The sequence below is a fragment of the Chiloscyllium punctatum genome, chromosome 14, assembly GCF_047496795.1.
Source record: "Chiloscyllium punctatum isolate Juve2018m chromosome 14, sChiPun1.3, whole genome shotgun sequence".
NCBI lineage: Eukaryota > Metazoa > Chordata > Chondrichthyes > Orectolobiformes > Hemiscylliidae > Chiloscyllium > Chiloscyllium punctatum.
Genome location: NC_092752.1, coordinates 39446369 through 39471096, shown reverse-complemented (window position 1 = coordinate 39471096; position 24728 = coordinate 39446369). Strand labels below are relative to the sequence as shown.

Sequence of the window (24728 nt, the reverse complement as noted above, 5' to 3'; positions counted from 1 at the left end):
TTGTAGTGACAAAATATGTTGCTGCATTTAGGAGTGTCTCCAGTCAAGCTACAATGATAAAATTTCTGCTTGTGTGGTATAGATTGGAAATGCTTTTCCTCCATCGGGGAATATGGCCCATGGTTTTCTGCTTTTAGTGTTGCCAAAGTGAGCCATGTGACTCCCAGGCTGTGGAAAGCAGCTTTCAAACTTTGGGCTACTGTAGGATTCACCTTCACACTCTTGCAACTGCCTCCTGCAGCCACAGAGAACCAGAACCCACTTAGTAGTAACCTGGTGGTGAAGAGGACAGGGGGAAGGAACATGTAGGTGGCTTAAGTTTGAGAAAATTTGAGTTAGTGAAAGGGAGATGGTGACAGGTCTGGTGCTTTGGGAGAAGGTGAAGGACTGGGTGAAAAAATGTAGATAATTATAGAGAGAGAGAGAGAGACAACATGGACATGGGGCCTTTGATCTCCTCCGGAGCCAAGCAGTGTCAGAAAAATATAGTTTTGAAGAACCAGTAAACAGTTGAGTGAAATCTGGGGATTGTACTGTGGAAAGCATGGAATTGGAGAATGAGGGTTCTCGCTGTTTCCTAGGAGAATCATAAATTCCAATGCATGGTGAAGTTTAATGCAGGAGGACTGAGTATGGGTTGTTTTCAATCTTGCTAATCAACTTTGGAGGAGGTGTTCTGCTCTTCCACACTCCACTTGGCACAGAAGGGGAAGCAAAAAACTTTCTCTGCCACTTCAGCTGTCTTCTGTTTATTAATGATCAGTGGTTAATTGCTGTTGAACCAGGATAATATTTTTTGGGTGCATTTTGTTGAATGATCCTAAAATAAAGAGCCTTATTTGCATATTTAAATTGATTGAAGACTGATTTTAGGTAATCACCAGGATGACAAAAATAATGATTGGGTTCAAGATGTTGCATCGAGGAATTGCTGCATGTTGAACCTGTTTGAGCGTGCATTTTAGCCCTTGGCCAAAGAAGAAATGGAAAAATTAGTGAGACTCTTGTGAATTTGGACTCTGTATGCCCAAATAACTGCTCAAGTGGCCAAGACTTTCAATTAGACCATCCCCTTGGGATGTAGAAACTTTAGCACAGTCTGGCCCGACTGAGACTTTGGCATCTCCATGTGTAAATATAGGATTTAAAATCAAAAGCATGCAGGTTGCTACTCATGGTAAGGTACCACCCATTATTACAGCTAGGAATTCTTGACCAATTACTTGGCTATCTGAAAATAAGAGTGAAGAATGATAGTCCAGTTTTCACTGAGTGTTTTTTTCCCTCCAAATTTTCTTGATGAATTGGATTACTAAATTAGTCATTTAACAGTTCCATGGAATAATCCAAACCTGTTGCTTTAAAGGATTTGTATATGTAATTCAGTTGTGAGGATTAACTTTATTTTGAACTTCAAACATCTGAATGTTATCTAGCAGCCATCTAGGTTCAGAACTAAAACATGCTTCTGCATTGTGATGTTCCTGAGGTTACTGTTTAAATTTACGGCTGCACTGAAATATGCATACAATATATTCATGTTTTATTGCATTGCAGTTGCCTTCTGGAAGTCTCTTCATTAATAAGTGGAGCATATTTGATCAATACTGTTGGTTTTGATTTCAGATTGAGATAATTTTGAGTGAGCAAAATTTCCTTTTGCGTTTTCAAAAGTAGTGCTGTCTTATTGTTTTGTCCACTTTTATTTTTGATTCCTTTCCATATTCCAAGAACTAGATGGATGCTTTGATGTGGTGGGACAATGGAGGGCAGGATGCAAAATACAATGTAGTGTAATGATAGAATTGGGCTAATAGTAAATTATCCTGTCAGGACTTGGTTCTGAATATCAAATAAAGAGCAACTGAAATTGAAAAAAAATGGATAGATTCAGCAGGTCCAACAGCATTTATGGTGAGAAAAACAGTTACTGGAAGTTGGTGACCTTTGTTAGAGTAGCTGTTTGAATAATGTGGACGTGCTGGTGTTGGACTGGGATGGGCAAAGTCAAAAGTTACACAACACCAGGTGATAGTACAACAGGTTTATTTGAAATTGCTTTTGGAGTGCTACTCCTTTGTCAGATGAAGTGGAAGGAAGTGCACAGGTACAGAATTTATATGCAGAGAGATATTGGCAAGATAATTCCAGGTAATTAATAATGTCAAAAGATAAATACAGATAGTGGAGTCTTGACAGGCTGAGTAACATGGGTTTGCAGCTCATTGGGCAAGTTGGTGTTTTCAGGAAGGTGTGAATGCAATGCTATTTGCTTGTCTGGTGGCAATACCAGTTTAATGAAGTAAATTGCAGCGTGAATAGTGATTCAGTTATGTTTTTATCTTTTCCTCTTCCTTTTTCTTATGTTGCCCATGTTTTATACTCTGCAGTTGCTGAATTTCCCTCCCCTCTGTTCTAATATTCTGCCTTCCCCAATGTTTCAAGCTATTTAATAAGCTTTTCATTCTAGAAGTAACATCTCTCAACAGGAAGGATGTGTCTGAGCTTTAGGTTTTTTGCTTTTGTAAAGGGTGTGAATGCTTCTAGCTATCAGTAATGAATCATGACTAACACAAAGTTTAACTTTCTTTTCCTGGTTTCTAAACTTGATAGTCATCTTAAATGTTGGCTAGTCATCTTGTAAGGTTGGATTAAGTTATAAATTTAAGAAAGAATTGAGATTTGATGATAAAAATAATCTCTGTAGGAAATTATGATGTTTTATATTAATGTTCTCTAAGTTTGCATGTCAAAATGATTATACGTATCTTATGTACAAGGTAAAGTCACCTATAGTCTTATCAGATCATTGGGCTGCGCTCTCATTAGAGAGAGAGGGACGAGGTGGTGGTGTTTTAACTTGAGGGTCATCATACCTTAGGTGACAGGGAAGGTTGAAGAGGAGAGTCCTTAATGGTAACTTCTGCTGGTGCCAAATTGAACCCAGGCCGTTTGCATTGCAAATGAGTTGCACAGCCAGTTAAGTTAAGTAACCCCCTACTTTTTAATATGTGTATCATTGCAATCTGTTTGTTTTCTTGGTCTTTTTTACTTAGCAAATTCATGGCTGATATATCAGTTTAAGAACTTTTTGGCCATTCAGTCATCTGGGCACAGAATTATTCATGTTTTGGATGGCAGTATTAAGGGACTGTTGCATGGCATCTGAGGCCATTCTTTAATTTACGTGTATGTCCTGTGTTCACACACTTCAAGCTGTAATTCATTGGATAAAAAAATTGAGTGTTTTGCTGAGGTACTCTATTAATGCAAGCTCTTTCTTTACAGCCACAATCCTATCATGTGGATGGATCATTTATCTAACTTACTACAATTCCCGTAATTTAGGATTGATACTGACTTTGGTTCTGAACAGGCTGTATAAAAATGGATATGTTCACATTGGTAAGTTCTTAAAATAAATTTAGTTTATCATCAGCATTGAGACACCTTTTGAGGATTTATTCAGAAGAAAAATTAATATTTGTTTGTTCCATTTCAGAGTCAGGACAAATCGATTTTTATTTCATTTGAAAATAATCTGTTTTCCTGTATTTTACAAAAGCTAATAAAATGCAAAAGAACATAAAAAGCATTTTCAGAATATGAATTTACATGTATTCAAACCTGCTTTCCAATCAATTTCTATTTATGAAACCGTACGCAACTGAACTGTACAGTATGAAAACATTTTCAATTAAGCATTGTTATTCAAGCATAAGCCATATAGCCTCTGAGCTCAGCTATTGAATAAAACCTTGTTTCTTCATATTCGTTTCAACAAATCTTTTGATGCTCTTGTATCAGATAAGCTGATTAATTATCTACCTTTCTAATAGGTTCATTTTCATTCTCTGTACTATCCGGAAAGGTCATGTTTCGTGAAATATATTATATTAATGAAGATGTGTCGATCAGGTAGGAACTGATTCATACGGAACTGAAAGTTGAGTAATTTTAATATAAATTCCTTTTCAATTTTGCCAGTGTGAATTTAAAAAACTTGAGTTAAAAGTCATAGAGATGTACCAAACGGAAACAGACCCTTCGGTCTAACTCGTCCATGCCAACCAGACATCCCAACCCAATCTAGTCCCACCTGCCAGCACCTGGTCCAGATCCCTCCAAACCCTTCCTATTCATATACCCATCCAGATGCCTTTTAAATGTTGCAATCTTACGAGCCTCCATCATTTCCTCTGGCAGCTCATTCCATACATATATCACCCTCTGCGTGAAAAAGCTACCCCTCAGGTCTCTTTTATATCTTTCCCTTCTCACCCTAAACCTATGCCCTCTAGTTCTAGACGACTCCACCCTAGGGAAAAGACTTTGTCCAATAGTCCTGTCCATGCTCCTAATGATTTTATAAACCTCTATAAGGTCACCCCTCAGGTTCTGATGCTCCAGGGAAAACAGCCCCTGTCTAGTCAGCCTCTCCCTATAGCTCAAATCCTCCAACCCTGGCAATATCCTTGTAAATCTTTTCTGAACCCTTTGAAGTTTCACAACATCCTCCAGAGAGGAAGGCGATCAGAATTGCATGCAATATTCCAAATGTGGCCGAACCAATGTCTTGTACAGCTGTAACATGACCTCCCAACTCCTGTACTCAGTACTCTGACCAACAAAGGAAAGCATACCAAACGCTTTCTTCACTATCCAATCTACCTGTGAGTCCACTTTCAAGGAGCTATGAAGCTGCGCTCCAAGGTCTCTTTGTTCAGCAACACTCCCTAGGACCTTACCATTAAGTGCCTTGACATTGTTTACAGAAATTTACATGTACAGAATGCAAATTAGGAAATACTGTGAAATGCTTATGATGTAGGTTTCTTTTTAGAAAAGATAAAATTGAGTTCTTAATTTTCTGTTTTTGCAATTTCCATGTGGCTATACTGTAGATAGCCTCCTCCAAAGGTCCTCAGCATCATAGATGCCAGTCTTCAGCTAGTTCAGTTCATTCCACGTAGTACTAAGAACTGGTTGGAGACACTGCAAAGGCAGTGGGCCCTGACAGTATTACAGCAATAATATGGTGGTATGACAATGTGGTATGTCCTGAAAATCAGGGCCTCTCCAACCCAGTCACGTTACCACCCTAATAGTCTATTCTGAATCATCAATAAAGTGATGGAAAATGTCAGCAACAGTGCTATCAAGCAGCATCTGCTTTGCAACAACCTGCTCACTGGCGCCTGGTTTGGATTCCACCAGGGCCATTCAGCCCCTGATCTCATTACAGTCGTGATTGTAGCATGGATAAAAGACCTGAATTCCAGAGATGAGGTGAGAATAATTGCCCTTGACATCAAGGCTGCTTTTGACCAAATGCTGCTTAACCACTTCCATTGAGAAGGACAAGGGCAGCAGACACATGGGAACACCACCAGTAATAAATTTTCTTCAAGCCCCTCACCATCCTGAGTTGGAAATAGTTGATTGGAATTGAATGAGTTTTATTAGATTAGGTTAGATTCCCTACAGTGTGGAAACAGGCCATTTGGCCCAACAAGTCCACACCAACCCTCCGCAGAGTAACCCACCCAGACCCATTCCCCTCTGACTAATGCACCTAACACTATGGGCAATTTAGCATGACCAGTTCACCTGACCTGCATATCGTTGGACTGTGGGAGGAAACTGGAGCACCCGGAGGAAACCCACACAGATATGGGGAGAATGTGCAAACTCTACACAGACAGTCGCTCGAGGCTGGAGTTGAAGCTGGGAACCTGGTGCTGTGAGGCAGCAGTGCTAACCACTGAGCCACTGTGCCACCCCAATTGTCACATGTACTCCAAAGTACAGTGAAACATTTGCAGTCACCGCATTGCAGCACCATCTTCGGTAAAATGGTACCTAGGTACAGATACTTCAGATCAAATTCTTAGGAAACAAAAAAATAAATTAGAACGTTAAGAAATAAGCAATCTAACATTACAGGTCATAGGAATAAGTCAGTAAAATAAAAAGTACAAAGTTCAGAATATCAGTCTTTTTGACCCAGTCTGCGCTGGCAACCACCAACATAGGAATCGCCCCACTTCAGGCACCATCTCTTCACCGCTAGGCCCACTTCACTGAAGCCACTGAATCCATCTAGCCCTGCAACCAAGTCTACTCGCTCTGCTGCCACGCCAGGCTGTCACCAGGCCATGAGTCCTGCTTTGGCTGCAGATATGACCTTGGTGGGAGCGCCATCTTGAAGAGTCCACTGCTGCTGTCGGAGGATCTTTGTCACTGGGCCTGAATGCTGGGAGAACAATCCCGCTGTAGCTGCCACAGGCCCCGAATGCAGTCTCTACTGCCGCCGTTAGCCCCGAAAACTGGGAGAACAACTTTGCTCCTGGCCCTGATCGCCAGGATCCTCACTGCCACTGCCTCCGATGGCCTGGAGAAGCCAAATCCACCATTCCACATGTGGCCTGCTCTCACTGCTGTGCTAGTTCTGCTGACCAACCTATCATAGAAAAGATGAAAAAAAACACACTTCTCCTTCACAGAAAATAGTACAATAATGCTCTGAGGTAGCAGAAGAGCTGCTTCAGAACTGCTTCAAGTTGGCGGACGAGACCATATCTATAAACCCAGCGGACAATTTGGGCGAGAATGTCGCAATGATGTGTTCTCAGCGTCCTACTGTATTCCCTGTACACTCTCAACTGTGTAGCCAAATTCCAACTGAGTGCCATCTACAAGTTTGTATGGTAAGACTGATATTAAGCAATGATGAGTCAGAATGCAAGGAAGGAGATAGAGGATTTTGTGTCATAGTGCAATGATAACAAGCTTTCTCTCAATGTCAGCAAAACACAAGAACTGATCATTCCTTTCAGGAAGAAAGGAATGGATACGCTCCTACCTACATCAATGGAGCTGAGGTGGAGAGGGTCGAGAGTGCCAAGTTCTTTGCAGTGACGATAACCAACGATCTGTGGGACCTCCTACATGATGCGACGATCAAGAAGGCACAACAATTCTACTTTCCCAGATGGCTTCGGAAATTTGGATGTCCATAAGGGCCCCTCACCAGTGTTTATCGATGCAATATTCAAAGCGTTCTATCCGGGTGCATAACAGCCTGGTATGGCAATTGCTCTGCCCAGGACTGGAAGAAACTGCAGAAAGTTGTGTTCCTAGCCCAGAGCGTCATGGAAGCCAACTTCCCATTCATGGATGCCATTTATACTCCTCGTTACAATAGAGAATCTGCCAACATTGCCAAAGACTCCTCCCAATGCTCTCTTCCAACTTCTTCATCAGGAAGAAGATAGAAAAGCTTGAACACACCAACAGGTCCAGGGACAGCTTCTTCCCTGCTGTCATTAGACTGCTGAATGGACCTGGAGAAAGTGAGGACTGCAGATGCTGGAGATCAGAGCTGAAAATGTGTTGCTGGAAAAGCGCAGCAGGTCAGGCAGCATTCAAGGAACAGGAAAATCCTGAAGAAAGGCTTATGCCCGAAACATCAATTCTCCTGTTCCTTGGATGCTGCCTGACTTGCTGCGCTTTTCCAGCAACACATTTTCAGTGCTGAATGGACCTCTCTAACTTCAAATACTGTTGATCTTATTAATGTTGATCTTGCTTTTGCCTCTCCTATGCAGCCATAAACTGGTATGCTTTGCTCTGTTTGCACACCCTAAGACCTGTATGTCCTTGTTTGCTATGATCTGCCTGTACTGCTTTGAAAAGCTTAATTTTGCAAGTACTGAGGTATACGTGACAACAATAAATCTAATCATGAACTGAAGCAGTTCAAGAAAGCAATAAATGCTGACTGCCAGTGATGCCCATGTTCCAAAAGTGAATTTTTAAAAAAATGGTCTTTTGAAAATCGCATTGGTATTGTCTTAAGGTAGTGAAAATTAGGGTGACTGTTACTTCATTGACATATTGAGATTTGTAACTTTCTGTATTAAATTATGATAGTGTATAGCATTCATCATAATGTCTTAATAAAGCCTGAAATGGGATCTTAAGAGTTTGTGACCGGTATTTGTGGTAAATGATAATATCTAACTGGTTGCGGGTTTGCAATGACAGGTAGTGATGATACTAAGTATAGTATAATCCTGTATTTGATGGCTAGTGTTTGGGATTTATAGATAACAATTGGTACCTGATGGAACTTGACTTTTAATTTTGATTTTATGTGACAAATATGCCAGTTTCTGTTTAGTTTTCCATTATTTCTTGATTCCTATACAGACTCAATTTGACAGAGTAGCTGAATCTTTCCCAAATCTCTGATCATGACTCTATGCTATTCACCGGGAGATGTTTGAAATCTGCATGAGACATAATTTAGTCTTTTATTGCACTTGGGATGCAAATAATCTGCTTCAGTCAATGAAATAAAATGGATTTTTAAAAGTTTGATTTATTATTGTTAGTATCACTGTCGCGTATTGATGTCCTATTGTTTTTCTAGACTTAATTTCTGAAATTGCTTGTTGAAACTTGCTGCTTGTACATTAGCTGTAATAAGCTTATTGAAGTAACTGAAACAATAATGTTGAAATTACAAGAAAATTATTTTTATGCAATATGCAAACGTTACACATAATTATAGTTTGAAATGCAATTTTAACAGTATTAACTTTCTCAGTTTTCATTATATATGTGTATTTACTTTGTCAGAATCCAGGATGGGTTTCTCATATTCAGGTGGTGGAAGATGTACAATCCGAAACAGAAACAGCATGGTGAGTTTTTTACTTCTGTAATTTTGTTTTAGTGTTTACAACTTATTTGGTGCTTTAGTGAAAACCATAGTGTTGCATAGTAAGCTTAATGGTCTAGTAGTTATTTGACACGTCATAGAGATTTACAGCATGGAAACAGACCCTTCGGTCCAGCCCGTCCATGCCAACCAGTATCCCAACCCAATCTAGTCCCCCCTGCCAGCACCCGGCCCATGTCCCTCCAAACCCTGCTTCTACATATACCCATCCAAATGCCTCTTAAATGTTGCAATTGTACCAGCCTCCACACTTCCTCTTGCAACTCATCCCATACACGTGCAACCCTCTGTGTGAAAAGGTTGCCCCTTAGGCTTCTTTTATATCTTTCCCCTCTCACCTTAAACCTATGCCCTCTAGTTCTGGATTCCCCGACCCCAGGGAAAAGACTTTGCCTATTTACCCTATCATGCCCATCGTAATTTTGTAAACCTCTATAAGGTCACCCCTCTCAGCCTCTGACGTTTCAGGGAAAACAGCCCCAGCCTGTTCAGCCTCTCCCTATAGCTCAAATCCTCCAACCCTGGCAACATCCTTGTAAATCTTTTCTGATCCTTTCAAGTTTCACAGCACTCTTTCCGATAGGAAGGAGACCAGAATTGCATGCAATATTCCAACAGAGGCCTAACCAATGTCCTGTACAGCTGCAACATGACCTCCCAACTCCTGTACTCCATATTCTAACCAATAAAGGAAAGCATACCAAACATCATCTTCACTATCTTATCTACCTGCGACTCCACTTTCATGGAGCTATGAACCTGCACTCCAAGGTCTGTTTGTTCAGCAACACTCCCTAGGACCTTACCATTAAGTGAATATGTCCTGCTAAGATTTGCTTTCGCAAAATGCAGCATCTTGCATTTATTTAAATTAAACTCCATCTGCCACTTCTCAGCCCATTGGCCCATCTGGTCCAGATCCTGTTGTAATCTGAGGTAACCCTCTTCATTGTCCACTACACCTCCAATTTTGGTGTCATCTGCAAACTTACTAACTGTACCTCTTCTGCTTGCATCCAAATGTAAATAACAATAAGTAGAGGACCCAACACCGATCCTTGTGGCACTCCACTAGTCACAGGCCTCCAGTCTGAAAAACAACATTCCCACCACCACCCTCTGTCTTCTACCTTTGAACCAGTTCTGTATCCAAATGGTTAGTTCTTCCTGTATTCTGTGAGATCTAACCTTGCTCATCAGTCTCCCATGGGGAACCTTGTTGAACGCCTTACTGAAGTCTATCTAGTTCACATCTACCGCTCTTCCCTCATCAATCCTGTTGTTACTTCTTCAAAAAACTCAATCAAGTTTGTGAGACATGACTTCTCACGCACAAAGCCATGTTGACTATCCCTAATTGTCCTTGCCTTTCCAAATACATGTACATCCAGTCCCTCAGGATTCCCTCCAACAACTTGCCCACCACTGACATCAGGCTCACTGGTCTATAGTTCCCTGGCTTGTCTTTGCCGCCCTTCTTAAACAGTGGCACCAAGTTAGCTCCAGTCTTCCGGCACCTCACCTGTGACTATCAATGATATAAATATCTAAGCAAGAGGCCGAGCAGTCACTTCTCTAGCTTCCCACAGAGTTCTCGGGTACACCTGATCAGGTCCTGTGGATTTATCCACCTTTACCCGTTCAAGACATCCAGCACATCCTCCTCTGTAATCTGGACATTTTGCAAGATGTCACCATCTCTTTCCCTACAGTCTATATCTTCCAGATCCTTTTCCACAGTAAATACTGATGCAAAATACTAATTTGGTGTAAGACCATAAGACATAGGAGTGGAAGTAAGGCCATTCGGCCCATCGAGTCCACTCTGCTATTCAATCATGGCTGATGGGCATTTCAACTCCACTTACCCGCATTCTCCCCGTAGCCCTTAATTCCTGGTGACATCAAGAATTTATCATTCTCTGCCTTGAAGACATTTAGCGTCCCGGCAATGAATTCCACAGGCCCACCACTCTCTGGCTGAAGAAATGTATCCGCATTTCTGTTCTCCCCCATTTTCTGCGGCTCCACACAAAGGCTGATCTTTTGAGGGGCCCTATTCTCTTCCTTGTTACCCTTTTGTCCTTAATGTATTTTTAAAAACCTTTTGGATTCTCCTTAATTCTATTTGCCAAAGCTATCTAGTGTACCCTTTTTGCCCTCCTGATTTCCCTCTTAAGTATACTCCTACTTCCTTTATACTCTTCTAAGGATTCACTCAATCTATCCTGTCTATTCCTTACATATGCTTCCTTCTTTTTCTTAACCAAACCCACAATTTCTTTAGTCATCCAGCATTCCCTGTACCTACCAGCCTTTCCTTTCACCCCGACAGGAATAAACTTTTTCTGGATTCTCATTATCCCATTTCTGAAGGCTTCCCATTTTCTAGCCGTCCTTTTACCCGCGAATATCTATCCCCAATCAGCTTTCAAAAGTTCTTGCCTAATACTGTCAAAATTGGCCTTTCTCCAATGTAGAACTTCAACTTTTAGATCTGGTCTATCCTTTTCCATCACTATTTTAAATCTAATAGAATTACAGTCGCTGGCCCCAAAGTGCTCCTAATGACCCCTCAGTCAGCTGCCCTGCCTTATTTCCCAAGAGTAGGTCAAGTTTTGCACCTTTTCTAGAAGATACATCCACATATTGAATCAGAAAATTGTCTTGTACGCACTTAACCAATTCCTCTCCATTCTAAACCTTTAACTCTATGGCAGACCCAGTCTATGTTTGGAAAGTTAAAATCCCCTACCATAACCACCCTATTATTCTTACAGATAGCTGAGATCTCCTTACAAGTTTATTTCTCAATTTCACTCTGACTATTAGGTCCAAAATACAATCCCAATAAGGTGATCATCCCTTTCTTATTTCTCAGTTCCACCCAAATAACTTCCCAGGATGTATTTCCGGGAATATCCTCCCTCAACACAGCTATATTGCTGTCCCTTATCAAAAATGCCACTCCCCCTCCTCTCTCGTGTCCCTTTCTAGCATTTGTATCCTGGAACATTAAGCTGCCAATCCTGCCCATCCCTGAGCCATGTTTCTGTAATTGCTATGATATACCAGTCCCATATTTGTAACCATGCCCTGAGTTCATCTACCTTCCCTGTTAGGTCCCTTGCATTGAAATTAATGTAGTTTATTTTATTAGTTCTACCTTGTCCCTGCTTGCCCTGACTGTTTGACTCGCTTCTGTTCTCAACTGTACCAGTCTCAGATTGATCTCTTTCCTCACTATCTCTCTGGGTCCCACCTCGCCACCGTACTAGTTTAAATCCTCCCAAGCAGCTCTAGCAAACTTCCCTGCCAGTATATTAGTCCCCTTCCAATTTAGGTGCAATCCATCTTTATTGTACAGGTGACTTCTAGCCCAAAAGAGATTCCAATGATCCAAAAATGTGAATCCTTTTCCCATACACCAGCTCCTCAGCCATGCATTCATCTGCTCTATCCTCCTATTCCTGCCCTCACTAGCTCATAGCACCGGGAGCAATCCAGATATTACTACTCTTGAGGACCTCCTTTTTAAATTCCTGCCTAACTCTCTGTAATCTCCCTTCAGAATCTCAACCTTTTCCCTTTTCCTATGTCGTTGGTTCCAATGTAGACAATGACCTCCTGCTGGCCCCTCTCCCCCATGAGAGCGTTCTCCTTGAGACATCCTTGATTCTGGCACCAGGGAACCAACACACCATTCTGCTTTTTTGCTGCTGGCCACAGAAACATCTGTCTGTGCCTCGGACTACAGAATCCCCAAACACAATTGATCTCTGGAAGCCGACGTACCCCTCGTTGCATTAGAGCCAGTCTCAAAACCAGACACTTGACTGTTCGTGTTACATTCCCCTGAGAATCCATCACCCCCTACATTTTCCAAAACAGCATACGTGTTTGAAATGGGTATAACCACAAAAGACTCCTGCACTAGGTGCCTACCTCTCTTACCCTTCCTGGAATTAACCCACTTATGTGACTGTATCTGAGACTTTTCCACCCTTCCTATAACTGTCATCCATCACATACTGTTGTAGTTGCAAATTTCTCACTGCTTCTAACTGTCTCTTCAACTGATCCATTCGATCTGATAAGATTCGCAACCAACAGCATTTATGGCAGATATAATCCGCAGTAACCCTTAACTCTCTTTAAACTCCCACATCTGATAAGAAGCACATATCACTCTACTAATGGCCATTTTTGCTCCTTCACAATCTACACACCCAGAAAATAACACCGTCTTATTCCTCTACAAACACTGGCCCAGGTTAAATTAATAGTTATTGCTGATATTTTAAGTTTAATCAAGACACCTATCTCCAAAAACGTATAATCAAGAAAGAACCCACACTATTCACTACTGCAGCCTTTCTGTAGTCCACACTTAAAACAACAATTAACTTATCTGATTCCATGTTGTGAACTTCGCTCAATAGTTCCTTCAAGATTAGTTATGAATTTCACTGTTTGTTAATTTTCCCAGATGCACTCCGATGCCCAGTGATATATGAATTTAAGCAGCAAAGGCAGTGTCAGTTTCTTTCGCTCTCGCTTTCTCTCTCTGTCTCCTGTCATGTGCTTCATTTGTCTGTGTTTCTCCCTTTTAAAACTGTTGTTGTTTTGACTTTTTTTCTCCAAAGCTCCGAAACAATGTAACAGCATATACAACAGTATTTACTGCTCCTGGAATTCGAGGAAATCCCCTCCAGCACCAAAAATACCTATGAAAATTTTTTCTATCCTCCATCTTGGAGTACCCAGAATCCTTGTCCAGTTCCTAGATATGGATTATCTTTCAGCTTTCCATCTTCATAGGTGTTTAGTCATTTATGATATATGATTGCAAAATAGTCAATTTCGTCTGTAAATCAGTGACACAAATTATGTTGTGATTTTATTGTTTTGATTATGAACATGCTATTGTTTCATTATCACATTGACACTTCCTCAGCTTAGCTTCTTCACAACAGCTATTAACACATCTCCATTCCTAAAATTGAAAGAGACATGTATTGTTATTAATGTATAGGTACATGAACATTAACAGTGTTGATATCCACTCGTCCAAAGTTGTGTGAAAAGTTATGGAAAGACAGTCGTACACACAATAATACAGTACATCTTACATGGTATATACATCCATTGTACATGTCATTCCACTTGCTGTGCAGCTTAAGTTGCAGTTTCCATAGCAAGGTAATGTTGATTTGAGCAAAAATGAATCAGAGATAGCAACTCGAATCAGTTTACTATTGAAACTAAGTGATTACAGGCAGTTGTATCCTATTTCTCCTGCAATATTAACTAATAGCTGTGATTACGGCAAAGCTTTATCAGCCATTTTCTTCTTCTACATTTTCCTAACCTGAACTTCAAAAGGGATTAATTCCTTGATATAATATTTTATAGGCAGTGACTGATTCACTCTAACACTTGACTTGAATGCCATTCTTTGTGTGAGCTTGGAGTCTTATCTGAGAAGTGAAAAACAGTTTATTAATGAATTTTACCAACCTTTTTCTATCCCATTGCTGTCGTCCCATTTTCCACCTCCATGACTATGAATACATCAAACCCTGCTGCCTATATTCTGCAAATCTCTGCAGTTCAGTCTTCTAAGCTAGAGAAGTGATTGCTGGGCCCCTTGCAGAGATTTTTGTGTCATCGATAGAGGTGCTGGAAGACTTGGAGGTTGGCTAACCTGGTGCCTCTATTTAAGAAAGGTGGTAAGGACAAGCCAGGGAACTACAGACCAGTGAGCCTGAGGTTGGTGCTGGGCAAGTTGTTGGAGGGAATCCTGAGGGACAGGATGTACATGTATTTAGAAAGGCAAGGACCGATTGGGGATAGTCAACATGGCTTTGTGCATGGGAAATCATGTCTCACAAACTTGGTTGATTTTTTTGTAGAAGTAACAAAGAGGATTGAGGGCAGAGTGGTAGATGTGATCTGTCTGGACTTCACTAAGGTGTTCGACAAGGTTCCCCATGGGAGACTGGTTAGAAAGGTTAGATCTCATGGAATACAGGGAGAACTAGCCATTTGGATACAGAACTAGCTCAAAGGTAGAAGACAGAGGGTGGTGGTGGAGGGTTGTTTTTCAGACTGGAGGCCTGTGACCAGTGGAGTGCCACAAGGATCGGTACTGGGCCCTCTGCTTTTTGTCATTTGTATAAATGATTTTGTTGCGAGCATAAGAGGTACACAGTTAGTGAGTTTGCAGATGACACCATAATTGGAAATGTAGTGGACAGCAAAAAGGTGTACCTCCGATTACAACAGGATCTTGATCAGATTGGCCAATGGGCTGAGAAGTGGCAGCTGGAGTTTAATTTAAATAAATGCAAGATGCTGCATTTTGCGAAAGCAAATCTTAGCAAGACTTAGACTTAATGGTGAGGTCCTAGGGAGTGTTGATGAACAAAGACACCTTGGAGTGCAGGTTCATAGCTCCTTGAAAGTGGAGTCGTAGGTAGATAGGATAGTGAAGAAGGCATTCGGTATGCTTTCCTTTATTGGTCAGAGTATTGAGTACAGGAGTTTGAAGGTCATGTTTCAGCTGTACAGGACATTGCTTAGACCACTGTTGGAATATTGCATGCAATTCTGGTCTCCTTCCTATTGGAAAGATGTTGTGAAACTTGAAAGGGTTCAGAAAAGATTTACATGGATGTTGCCAGGGTTGGAGGATTTGAGCTATAGGGAGAGGCTGAACAGGCTGGGGCTGTTTTAATTGGAGAGTCGGAGGCTGAGAGGGGTGACCTTATAGAGGTTTACAAAATTATGAGGGGCATGGATAGGATAAATAGACAAATTCTTTTTCCTGGGATCGGGGAGTCCAGAACTAGAGGGCATAGGTTTAGGGTAAGAGGGGAAAGATATAAAAGTGACCTAAGGGGCAACATTTTTATGCAGAGGGTGGTACATGTATGGAATGACTTGCCAGAGGAAGTGGTGGAGGCTGTTACAATTACAACGTTTAAAAGGCTTTGGAAGGATATGGGCTGGGTGCTGGCAGGTGGGACTAGATTGCGTTGGAATATCTGGTTGGCATGGATGGGTTGGACCGAAGGGTCAGTTTCCGTTCTGTACATCTCTATGATTCTGTGACTCTATAACTCAGTATTGCTCAACATCTGACTTTCAGTGCATCTCTTACTACTACTACCCCACATTTTTGTGCTGCTGCCTTCAGCTATCTAGACCTCAAGCTCTGGAAGTGTCTTAGTCAAATTCTCAGCTTCTCAACCTTTTTCTGTCTTTTAAGAACATTCTGAAAACTTAGTAACATCACTGGACTAATAATTTAGAGGCTATTACTCTGACGACCTGGATTAAATATCCATCATTGCAGTTGAAGAAATTTTAAATTCAGTTGATAAATCTGGATTTGAAAGCCAGTCTTAAACATTGATCATAATCATCAGTTATCATTGTCTAAAAGCCATCTGGTTCACTAATGTCCTGTTGCAAATAAAATCCATCATTCTTGCCTGGGTGTACAAGTGACACCAAACCCACTGGGCAATATAGTTGACCCTTAATTGCCCTCTGAAATGGCCTATGAACACTCTGTTATGGGGCATTCATTATTGGGTAACAAATGCTGCCCTTGCCAGGAATATCCACCCATAGGAATAAATTTAAACAAATTTAAAATGCTTTAGTCACTGCTAATGTCATCTTTGACTCCGTGTTGATGTGCATCCTTGAAGTGTCTTAGGATGTTAAGCTATGTTAAAGGTGTTCTCTAAATGCAAGCTGTTGTCCTCAAGTTCGACAGCTTTAAAAATTCTTTCCAGCTCGTCCACAGCTCTACTTAACCTATGTTGAAAGGCCTTGAATCTTTAAAAGAATGCTAACAGCTGTTGTCTTAATGGATTTATTTGTTTTTGTTGCTGGTTGGCTGCTTCATTATTTGAATAGTAGGTCAAACCAAGCTATGAGAAATTTAAAAACACTTGGTTTCACAGCTTGTAGCTGAGTTAAGTAATATTTTTATTTGTAATAAAATCACATGAATAACATTCCCTTTCCTTCAACTTAATTTTAAATGCCCATACCATCACCTTTTTAATTTCGTAACCAAGTGTAGTTAGAAATTAAATTGAAGAAAATTCTGGTCACCAAGCATTTCAGACTAATGTCATAAACTAGTCAAATTTTCTTTATCTTAAATATTCAAAACAAAAAGAGCTGGAGAAATTCAGGTCTGATGGCATCTGTGGAGAGAGAAACAGAGTTAATGTTTTGAGTTTGTTATGACTCATTTTTCAGACCTGCAAGAACTGCTGAGTTTCCCTTGCACTTGTATTTTTATTTCAGATTTCCAACATCTGCAGTGTTTTTTAAAATTTCTGTTCCTGTAATTAGATTCAGATATTTATTGGAGGACGTGAAACATCATCAGCATTCCTTAGCTGAACAATGCAAAATTGACCCTAATAATATGAGACATTTTAGCTTCCTCAGTTTTGTATTCTTAGTGATTTAGGGAATAAATGTAACATGACAGGAGTTTTTTATTGACTAAAGATTCGTTGTAACTGAGCTCCTAATCATATTTGCAATATTGGGGTGCCAAGCTATATATGACATTGATAAATGCCTGGGAATTGATTGCCTGTTTGTTAGGTTTAAATACAATATATGATACAGGTGCATGTTTCGGAGGTGAAACTGAAATTCTTTTGATGCATGTTGAATATTTAAATTGTAATAGCATTGGTAGTCATTGGCAAGCATACACTTTCATGTATTTTGGTAGGAAGGATGAAGAGAAACAATATACAAAAAAAATGCAATTTGGACGGCACGGTGGCACAGTGGTTAGCACTGCTGCCTCACAGCGCCAGAGACCTGGGTTCAATTCCTGCTTCAGGCGACTGTCTGTGTGGAGTTTGCACGTTCTCCCCGTGTCTGCGTGGGTTCCCTCCTGGTGCTCCGGTTTCCTCCCACAATCCAAAGATGTGCAGGTCAGGTGAATTGGCCATGCTAAATTGCCCGTAGTGTTAGGTAAAGGGATAAATGTAGGGGAATGGGTGGGTTGCGCTTCGGCGGGTCGGTGTGGACTTGTTGGGCCGAAGGGCCTGTTTCCACACTGTAAGTAATCTAATCTAATCTAAAGGGAGTACAGGAAGACAGACATCTGGGTGGGAATATGTGCATAAATAACTGAAGGTGCTTGAGAGAGAGTGAGAGGGCCTTAGATGTGTGGATAGTGATTAATAACATTAGTAAAGCATACAATATCCTAGGTTTTATTAATAGAATAAAGCAAAGGAGCAAAGAGATTATGTTGAACTTGTATGAGGCACTTAGTTTGGGTTTTGCTAGAACATTGTGTCTAGTGCTTTAAGGAATGTGAAGGTATTAGGAAAAAGTACAGAAGGTGTTTATGTCAATGGTTCTAAAAATGATGGATTTTAGTTATGCAGATTGAATGGGCATGCTGCCACTGTCCTCTTTGGAAGAGAAGGCTGAGCAGAGATGCGATCGAAGTGGACAAAGTAAATAGGGAGAAAATATACCACTTGTGAAAGGATCAAGAATGAGAAGCCACAGATTTAAAGTAATTAGTCAAAGAAACAAAAGTTAGAGGAAAATCTTTTTCATACTACAGGTAGTTAGGGTTTGGAATACATTGCAAGAGTGTGAGTTGGAAGACATGTTTAATGATGGAAGCATGTCTAATCAAGGCATTCATAGCAGAACTAGACTGTTCCTTTTCAAATAACCATGTGCTAGGTTATGGAGAGAAAGGAGGACAATGGCTGCAATTAAGATGCTACCTGTGAGATGGTGCTGTCAAGATGGGCTCAGTGGCCTCCTCCTAACCAATAACAATTCCATGAATCTGTGAAACAACTCATAAAGCAAATAGTTTTTCTGGACTTTATGTATAAAAGCATAGAATACAAAAGCAAAAAAGTTATGATGAATACTAAATCACTGGCTTGTTTCAAAGTGGGCACCACATTTCCAGAAGGATGTCATCTGTTTAGTGATGGTGTAGAAAAGAATTCTAAAAATTAGTTTAGGTGTTAAATAATTTCAGTAATGTAAATGAATTGGAGAAGTTTAGGCTGGCCTTTGTACAGAAGGATTGGGAGGAGATTCGATAGAAGTGTTCAAAATCATGAGGGAATCAGAGTGTGGATAAAAAATGGTTTTATAAAGCAAGTAGATAGGATCTGAAAAGCACTGTTTGAGAGTGTGATCAAACGAAGTTTTTAAAAGGGTCTTGGATAAGAAGATGAAATTCGCAAGAAAGCAGGGACGAAAAGTATTTTAGAAAGTACTAAATTAAGTTAGCTTGGATGATAAAATTAATGGCAGGAACAAGAAACTTGGAACAAAATGACAAAGGGGTTTGTGAGAACAAGCAACTTGATTTTAAAAAAGTTGTGTATGAAAATAAAGTTATTGACAATGGAGTGGTTATACTGGAACAGTATTTATTTTGGTGTAATATTAGCTAAGACAAACTGACGGCAAAATCGTGGGCGGCACGGTGGTACAGTGGTTAGCACTGCTGCCTCACAGCGCCTGAGATCCGGGTTCAATTCCCGCCTCAGGCGACTGACTGTGTGGAGTTTGCACGTTCTCCCCGTGTCTGCGTGGGTTTTCTCCGGTTTCCTCCCACAGTCCAAAGATGTGCAGGTCAGGTGAATTGGCCATGCTAAATTGCCCATAGTGTTAGGTAAGGGGTAAATGTAGATGTAGGGGTATGGGTGGGTTGCGCTTTGGCGGGGCGGTGTGGACTTGTTGGGCCGAAGGGCCTGTTTCCACACTGTAAGTAATCTAATCTAAAAAAAAGATTGAGAGAAATGATTGTGATCACGTCATTTGGGAAACATAGTTAGGAGGTGATCAAACCAGGGAACTTAACATTCAGGGATATTTGGTATTTCTGGAAAGAATCAAGAGGGATGGAAAAGGTGGTAGGGTAGTACTGTTAATAGATGAATTGAGGGCAGTTGTGAGGGACTGTTCTGCTGATGTAGAGTCCATTTGGGCTGAGGTTAAAACAGGAAAGGAGAGATGATGCTGATGGCAGTACGTATAGACCCCCAAACAGTAACTGCTCAGTCGGGAAAGGCTTTAAATCAGCAAATAGTAGGAGAATGTAAAAAGTATCAAGTGTTAGTTATGGGTGACATTTTAATCTTGTTAGGGGGTTAATCAGCATGGAAAGGGTAGTTATGACAACAAATTCAAAGATACATTTGGGATAATTTCCTAGAGCATTATGTCATGGAGCCAGATATGGTGGAGGATACCTTGGATCTGGTAATTAGTGTTAGGGCAGGATTAATAAATCACCTAGGAGGAGAAAGTGAGGACTGCAGGTGCTGAAGATCAGAGCTGAAAATGTGTTGCTGGAAAAGCGCAGCAGGTCAGGCAGAACAAGAGAATCGACGTTTCAGGCATAAGCCCTTCTTCAGGAAGGGCTTATTCCTGAAGAAGGGCTGATGCCCGAAACGTCGATTCTCCTGTTCCTTGGATGCTGCCTGACCTGCTGCGCTTTTCCAGCAACACATTTTCAGCTCTTAATAAATCACCTTCCAATAAATGATCTCATAGAAAGTGGTGACCATAACATGGTCAAATTAATATTCAGTTTGTGTGTGAGAAACTTGGGTTGGAAATAACTATGTTTAACTTTTAAATCATGGGAATTACAATAAAATGAGAACAGAGTTAGCTAAAGTGAACTGAGCAGGCATGACAGTAGGGAAATAGTGGTAGACATCTAAGGAGGTAAGTTGTGACTCTCAGCAAAATTATATCCCTGTAACAAAGAACTATTCTAAGAAAGGGATAAAGCAATCATGGCCAGCGAAGGAGATGAATGAGAGTTGTGAAGAATAGTCACTGCACTTAACTTGAAAAGTTAACTCTGCTTTCTCTCCACAGATGCTGCCAGACTTTATCCTGTAATTTTTGTTTTGTTTTCAGATTTCTAGCATCTGCATTTTTAAAAAAAAACTTTAACCTAGTTTTCTAATCAACCTGTTCAGAGATGTTATTATACACCTGGAGCTGACGGAATTTGAACACGCAGTCCTTTGTATTAGGACAGTATTAAGTTGAAACATAAAGAATATAAGGAGGCAAAAGTCAGTGACAGCCCCGAACATAGAACATAGAAAAATACAGCGCAGTACAGGCCCTTCAGCCCTCGATGTTGCGCCGACCAAAGCCCACCTAACCTACACTAGCCCAATAACCTCCATATGCCTATCCAATGCCCGCTTAAATGACCATAAAGAGGGAGAGTCCACCACTGCTACTGGCAGGGCATTCCATGAACTCACAACCCGCTGAGTAAAAAATCTACCCCTAACATCTGTCCTATACCTACCACCCCTTAATTTAAAGCTGTGTCCCCTAGTAACAGCTAACTCCATACGTGGAAAAAGGTTCTCACTGTCAACCCTATCTAAACCCCTAATCATCTTGTACACCTCTATCAAATCTCCCCTAAACCTTCTTTTCTCCAATGAGAAAAGTCCCAAGTGCCTCAGCCTTTCCTCATATGATCTTCCTACCATGCCAGGCAACATCCTGGTAAACCTCCTCTGCACTCGTTCCAATGCCTCCACATCCTTCCTGTAGTATGGTGACCAAAACTGCACACAATACTCCAGATGAGGCCGCACCAGAGTCTTATACAACTGCAACATGACCTCAGGACTCCAGAACTCAATACCTCTACCAATAAAGCCCAGTACACCATATGCCGCCTTCACAGCACTATTTACCTGGGTGGCAACTTTCAAAGATCTGTGGACATGGACACCAAGATCCCTCTGCTCATCCACACTACCAAGTAGTCTACCATTAACCCAGTAATCCATCTTCTTGTTACTCCTACCAAAGTGAATGACTTCACACTTAGCTACATTGAATTCCATTTGCCACCTTACTGCCCAGCTCTGCAACTTATCTATATCGCGCTGTAACCTGCCACATCCTTCCTCGCTGTCCACAACTCCACCGACTTTCGTGTCATCCGCAAACTTGCTCACCCAGCCTTCAAGCCCCTCCTCCAGGTCATTTATAAAAATGACAAACAGCAATGGTCCCAAAACAGATCCTTGTGGAACACCGCTAGTAACTGCGCTCCAAGATGAACCTATACCATCAACTACTACCCTCTGTCTCCTTCCAGCCAGCCAATTCCTTATCCAAACCTCTAATGCACCCTCAATGCCATACCTCCGTATTTTTGCATTAGCCTGCCATGGGGTACCTTATCGAACGCCTTGCTAAAATCCATATACACCACATCTACTGCTTTACCCTCGTCCACTTCCTTGGTCACCTTCTCAAAGAATTCAATAAGGTTTGTGAGGCACGACCTGCCCTTCACAAAACCATGCTGACTATCCTTGATCACATTATTCCTATCCAGATGTTCATAAATCCTATCCCTTACAATTCTCTCTAAGACTTTGCCCACAACAGAAGTGAGACTCACTGGCCTATAGTTACTCGGGCTATCCCTGCTCCCCTTCTTGAACAAGGGGACCACATTCGCTATCCTCCAGTCTTCTGGCACTATTCCCGAAGACAACGATGACATAAAAATCAAGGCCAATGGCTCCGCTATCTCCTCCCTAGCTTCCCAGAGGATCCTAGGATAAATGCCATCAGGCCCAGGGGACTTATCTATTTTCATCCTTTCCAGTATTCCCCGGACCTCTTCCCTGCGTACCTCAAGGCCATCCATTCTAATCACTTGTGACTCAATATTCACATCAGCAACAGTGTCCTGTTCCTGAGTGAATACTGACGAAAAGTATTGATTTAGTGTCTCACCAATCTCCTCCGCCTCCACACACAACTTCCCACTACTATCCTTGACTGGACCGATACCTACCCTAGTCATCCTTTTATTCCTGACATACCTATAGAAAGCCTTTGGGTTTTCCCTAATCCTACCAACTAAGGACTTTTCATGTCCCCTTCTCGCTGCTCTTAGCTCTCTCTTTAGATCCTTCCTGGCTACCTTATAACTCTCAATCGCCCCAACTGAACCTTCACGCCTCATCTTTACATAGACCGCCCTCTTCCCTTTCACAAGGGATTCCAATTCCTTATTAAACCACGGCTCCCTCACAAGACCCTTTACTCCCTGCCTGACTGGTACATACTTATCAAGGACACCCATTAGCTGTTCCTTGAACAATCTCCACATATCATTTGTGTTCTTCCCTTGAAGCCTATTTTTCCAATCCACGCATCCTAAGTCATGCCTCACCGCATCATAATTTCCCTGCCCCCAGCTATAACTGTTGCCCTGCAGTGCACACTTATCCCTCTCCATCACTAGAGTAAAAGTCACCGAGTTGTGGTCACTGCCCCCGAAGTGCTCACCTACCTCAACACCTGGCCTGGTTCATTACCTAGAACCAAATCCAGTATAGCCTCACCTCTTGTTGGCCTGTCTACATATTGTGTCAGGAAACCCTCCTGCACACATTGGACAAACACCGACCCATCTAACGAACTCGAGCTATAGCTTTCCCAGTCAATATCTGGGAAGTTAAAGTCCCCCATAACAACCACCCTGCTACTTTCACTCTTCTCCTGAATCATCCTCGCAATACTTTCCTCTACTTCTCTCGGACTATTAGGAGGCCTGTAGAAAACTCCTAACAGGGTGACCTTACCTTTCCTATTTCTAACCTCTGCCCACACTACCTCAGATGGCAAGTCTTCCTCCATCACCCTTTCTACTGCTGTAATACTATCCTTGACAAGCAATGCCACACCTCCCCCTCTTTTACCCCCATCTCTGACCCTACTAAAACATTTAAACCCTGGAACCTGCAACAGCCATTCCTGTCCCTGTTCTACCCACGTCTCTGTAACGGCCACAACATCGAAGTCCCAGGTACCAACCCATGCTGCAAGCTCACCTACCTTATTTCTTATACTTCTGGCATTGAAGTATACACACTTCAAGCCACCTTCCTGTTTACAGGCACCCTCCTTCGAGATCGATGCCATGTTCCTAACCTCCCTACACTCAAGGTCCTGTACCCTAAAGCTACAGTCCAGGTTCCCATGCCCCTGCAGAGTTAGTTTAAACCCTCCCAAAGAGCAGTAGCAAACCTCCCCCCAAGGATACTGGTGCCCCTCAGGTTCAGGTGTAGACCATCCTGTTTATAGAGGTCCCACCTTCCCCAGAAAGAACCCCAGTTGTCCAGAAACTGGAAACCCTCCCTCCTGCACCATCCCTGTAGCCACGCATTTAACTCTTCTCTCTCCCTATTCCTCGACTCTCTATCACGTGGCATGGGTAACAAACCAGAGACAACGACTCTCTTCGTTCTAGCTCTGAGCTTCCAACCTAGCTCCCTGAAAGCCTGTCTAACATCCTCACCCCTCTTCCTACCTATGTCGTTGGTGCCAACGTGGACCACGATCTGGGGCTGCTCCCCCTTCCCCTTGAGGACCCGGAAAACACGATCAGAGACATCACGTACCCTTGCACCTGGGAGGCAACATATCAATCGTGAGTCTCTGTCGCCCCCGCAAAACCGCCTATCTGTGCCCCTCACTATTGAGTCCCCAATAACCATCGCTCTACCTTTCTCCACCCTTTCCTTCTGAGCAACGGGGACAGGCTCCATGCCAGAGGCCTGAACCTCATTGCTTACCCCTGGTAACTCATTCCCCCCACAAGTATCCAAAACGGTATACTTGTTCTTGAGGGGAATGACCGCAGGGGGTCCCGGCACTGGCTGCTTCCTCCCACTCCTCCTCACTGTCACCCATCTCTCTATAACTTTCGGAGTAACTACTTCCCTAAAGCTCTGATCTATGACCACCTCTGCCTCCCGAATGATCCGCAGTTCATCCAACTCCAGCTCCAGTTCCCTAACACGGTCTTGGAGGAGCTGGAGATGGGTGCACTTCTTGCAAGTGTAATCGGGAGGGATGCTAATGGCTTCTCTCA

General features: G+C 41.9%; 1 protein-coding gene across 7 annotated transcripts in view; it reads left to right on the top strand.

The window, feature by feature from the left end:
- kiaa1109 (KIAA1109 ortholog) overlaps positions 1-24728 on the top strand; it is a 427165-nt gene that overhangs the window by 36921 nt on the left and 365516 nt on the right. For all 7 annotated transcript variants that reach the window (XM_072584210.1, XM_072584207.1, XM_072584208.1 and 4 more), the window contains exons 3-5: positions 3289-3405; positions 3840-3918; positions 8647-8711. In XM_072584210.1, the coding sequence (XP_072440311.1) occupies positions 3289-3405; positions 3840-3918; positions 8647-8711 (261 nt within the window). The remainder of the gene's footprint in view (positions 1-3288; positions 3406-3839; positions 3919-8646; positions 8712-24728) is intronic.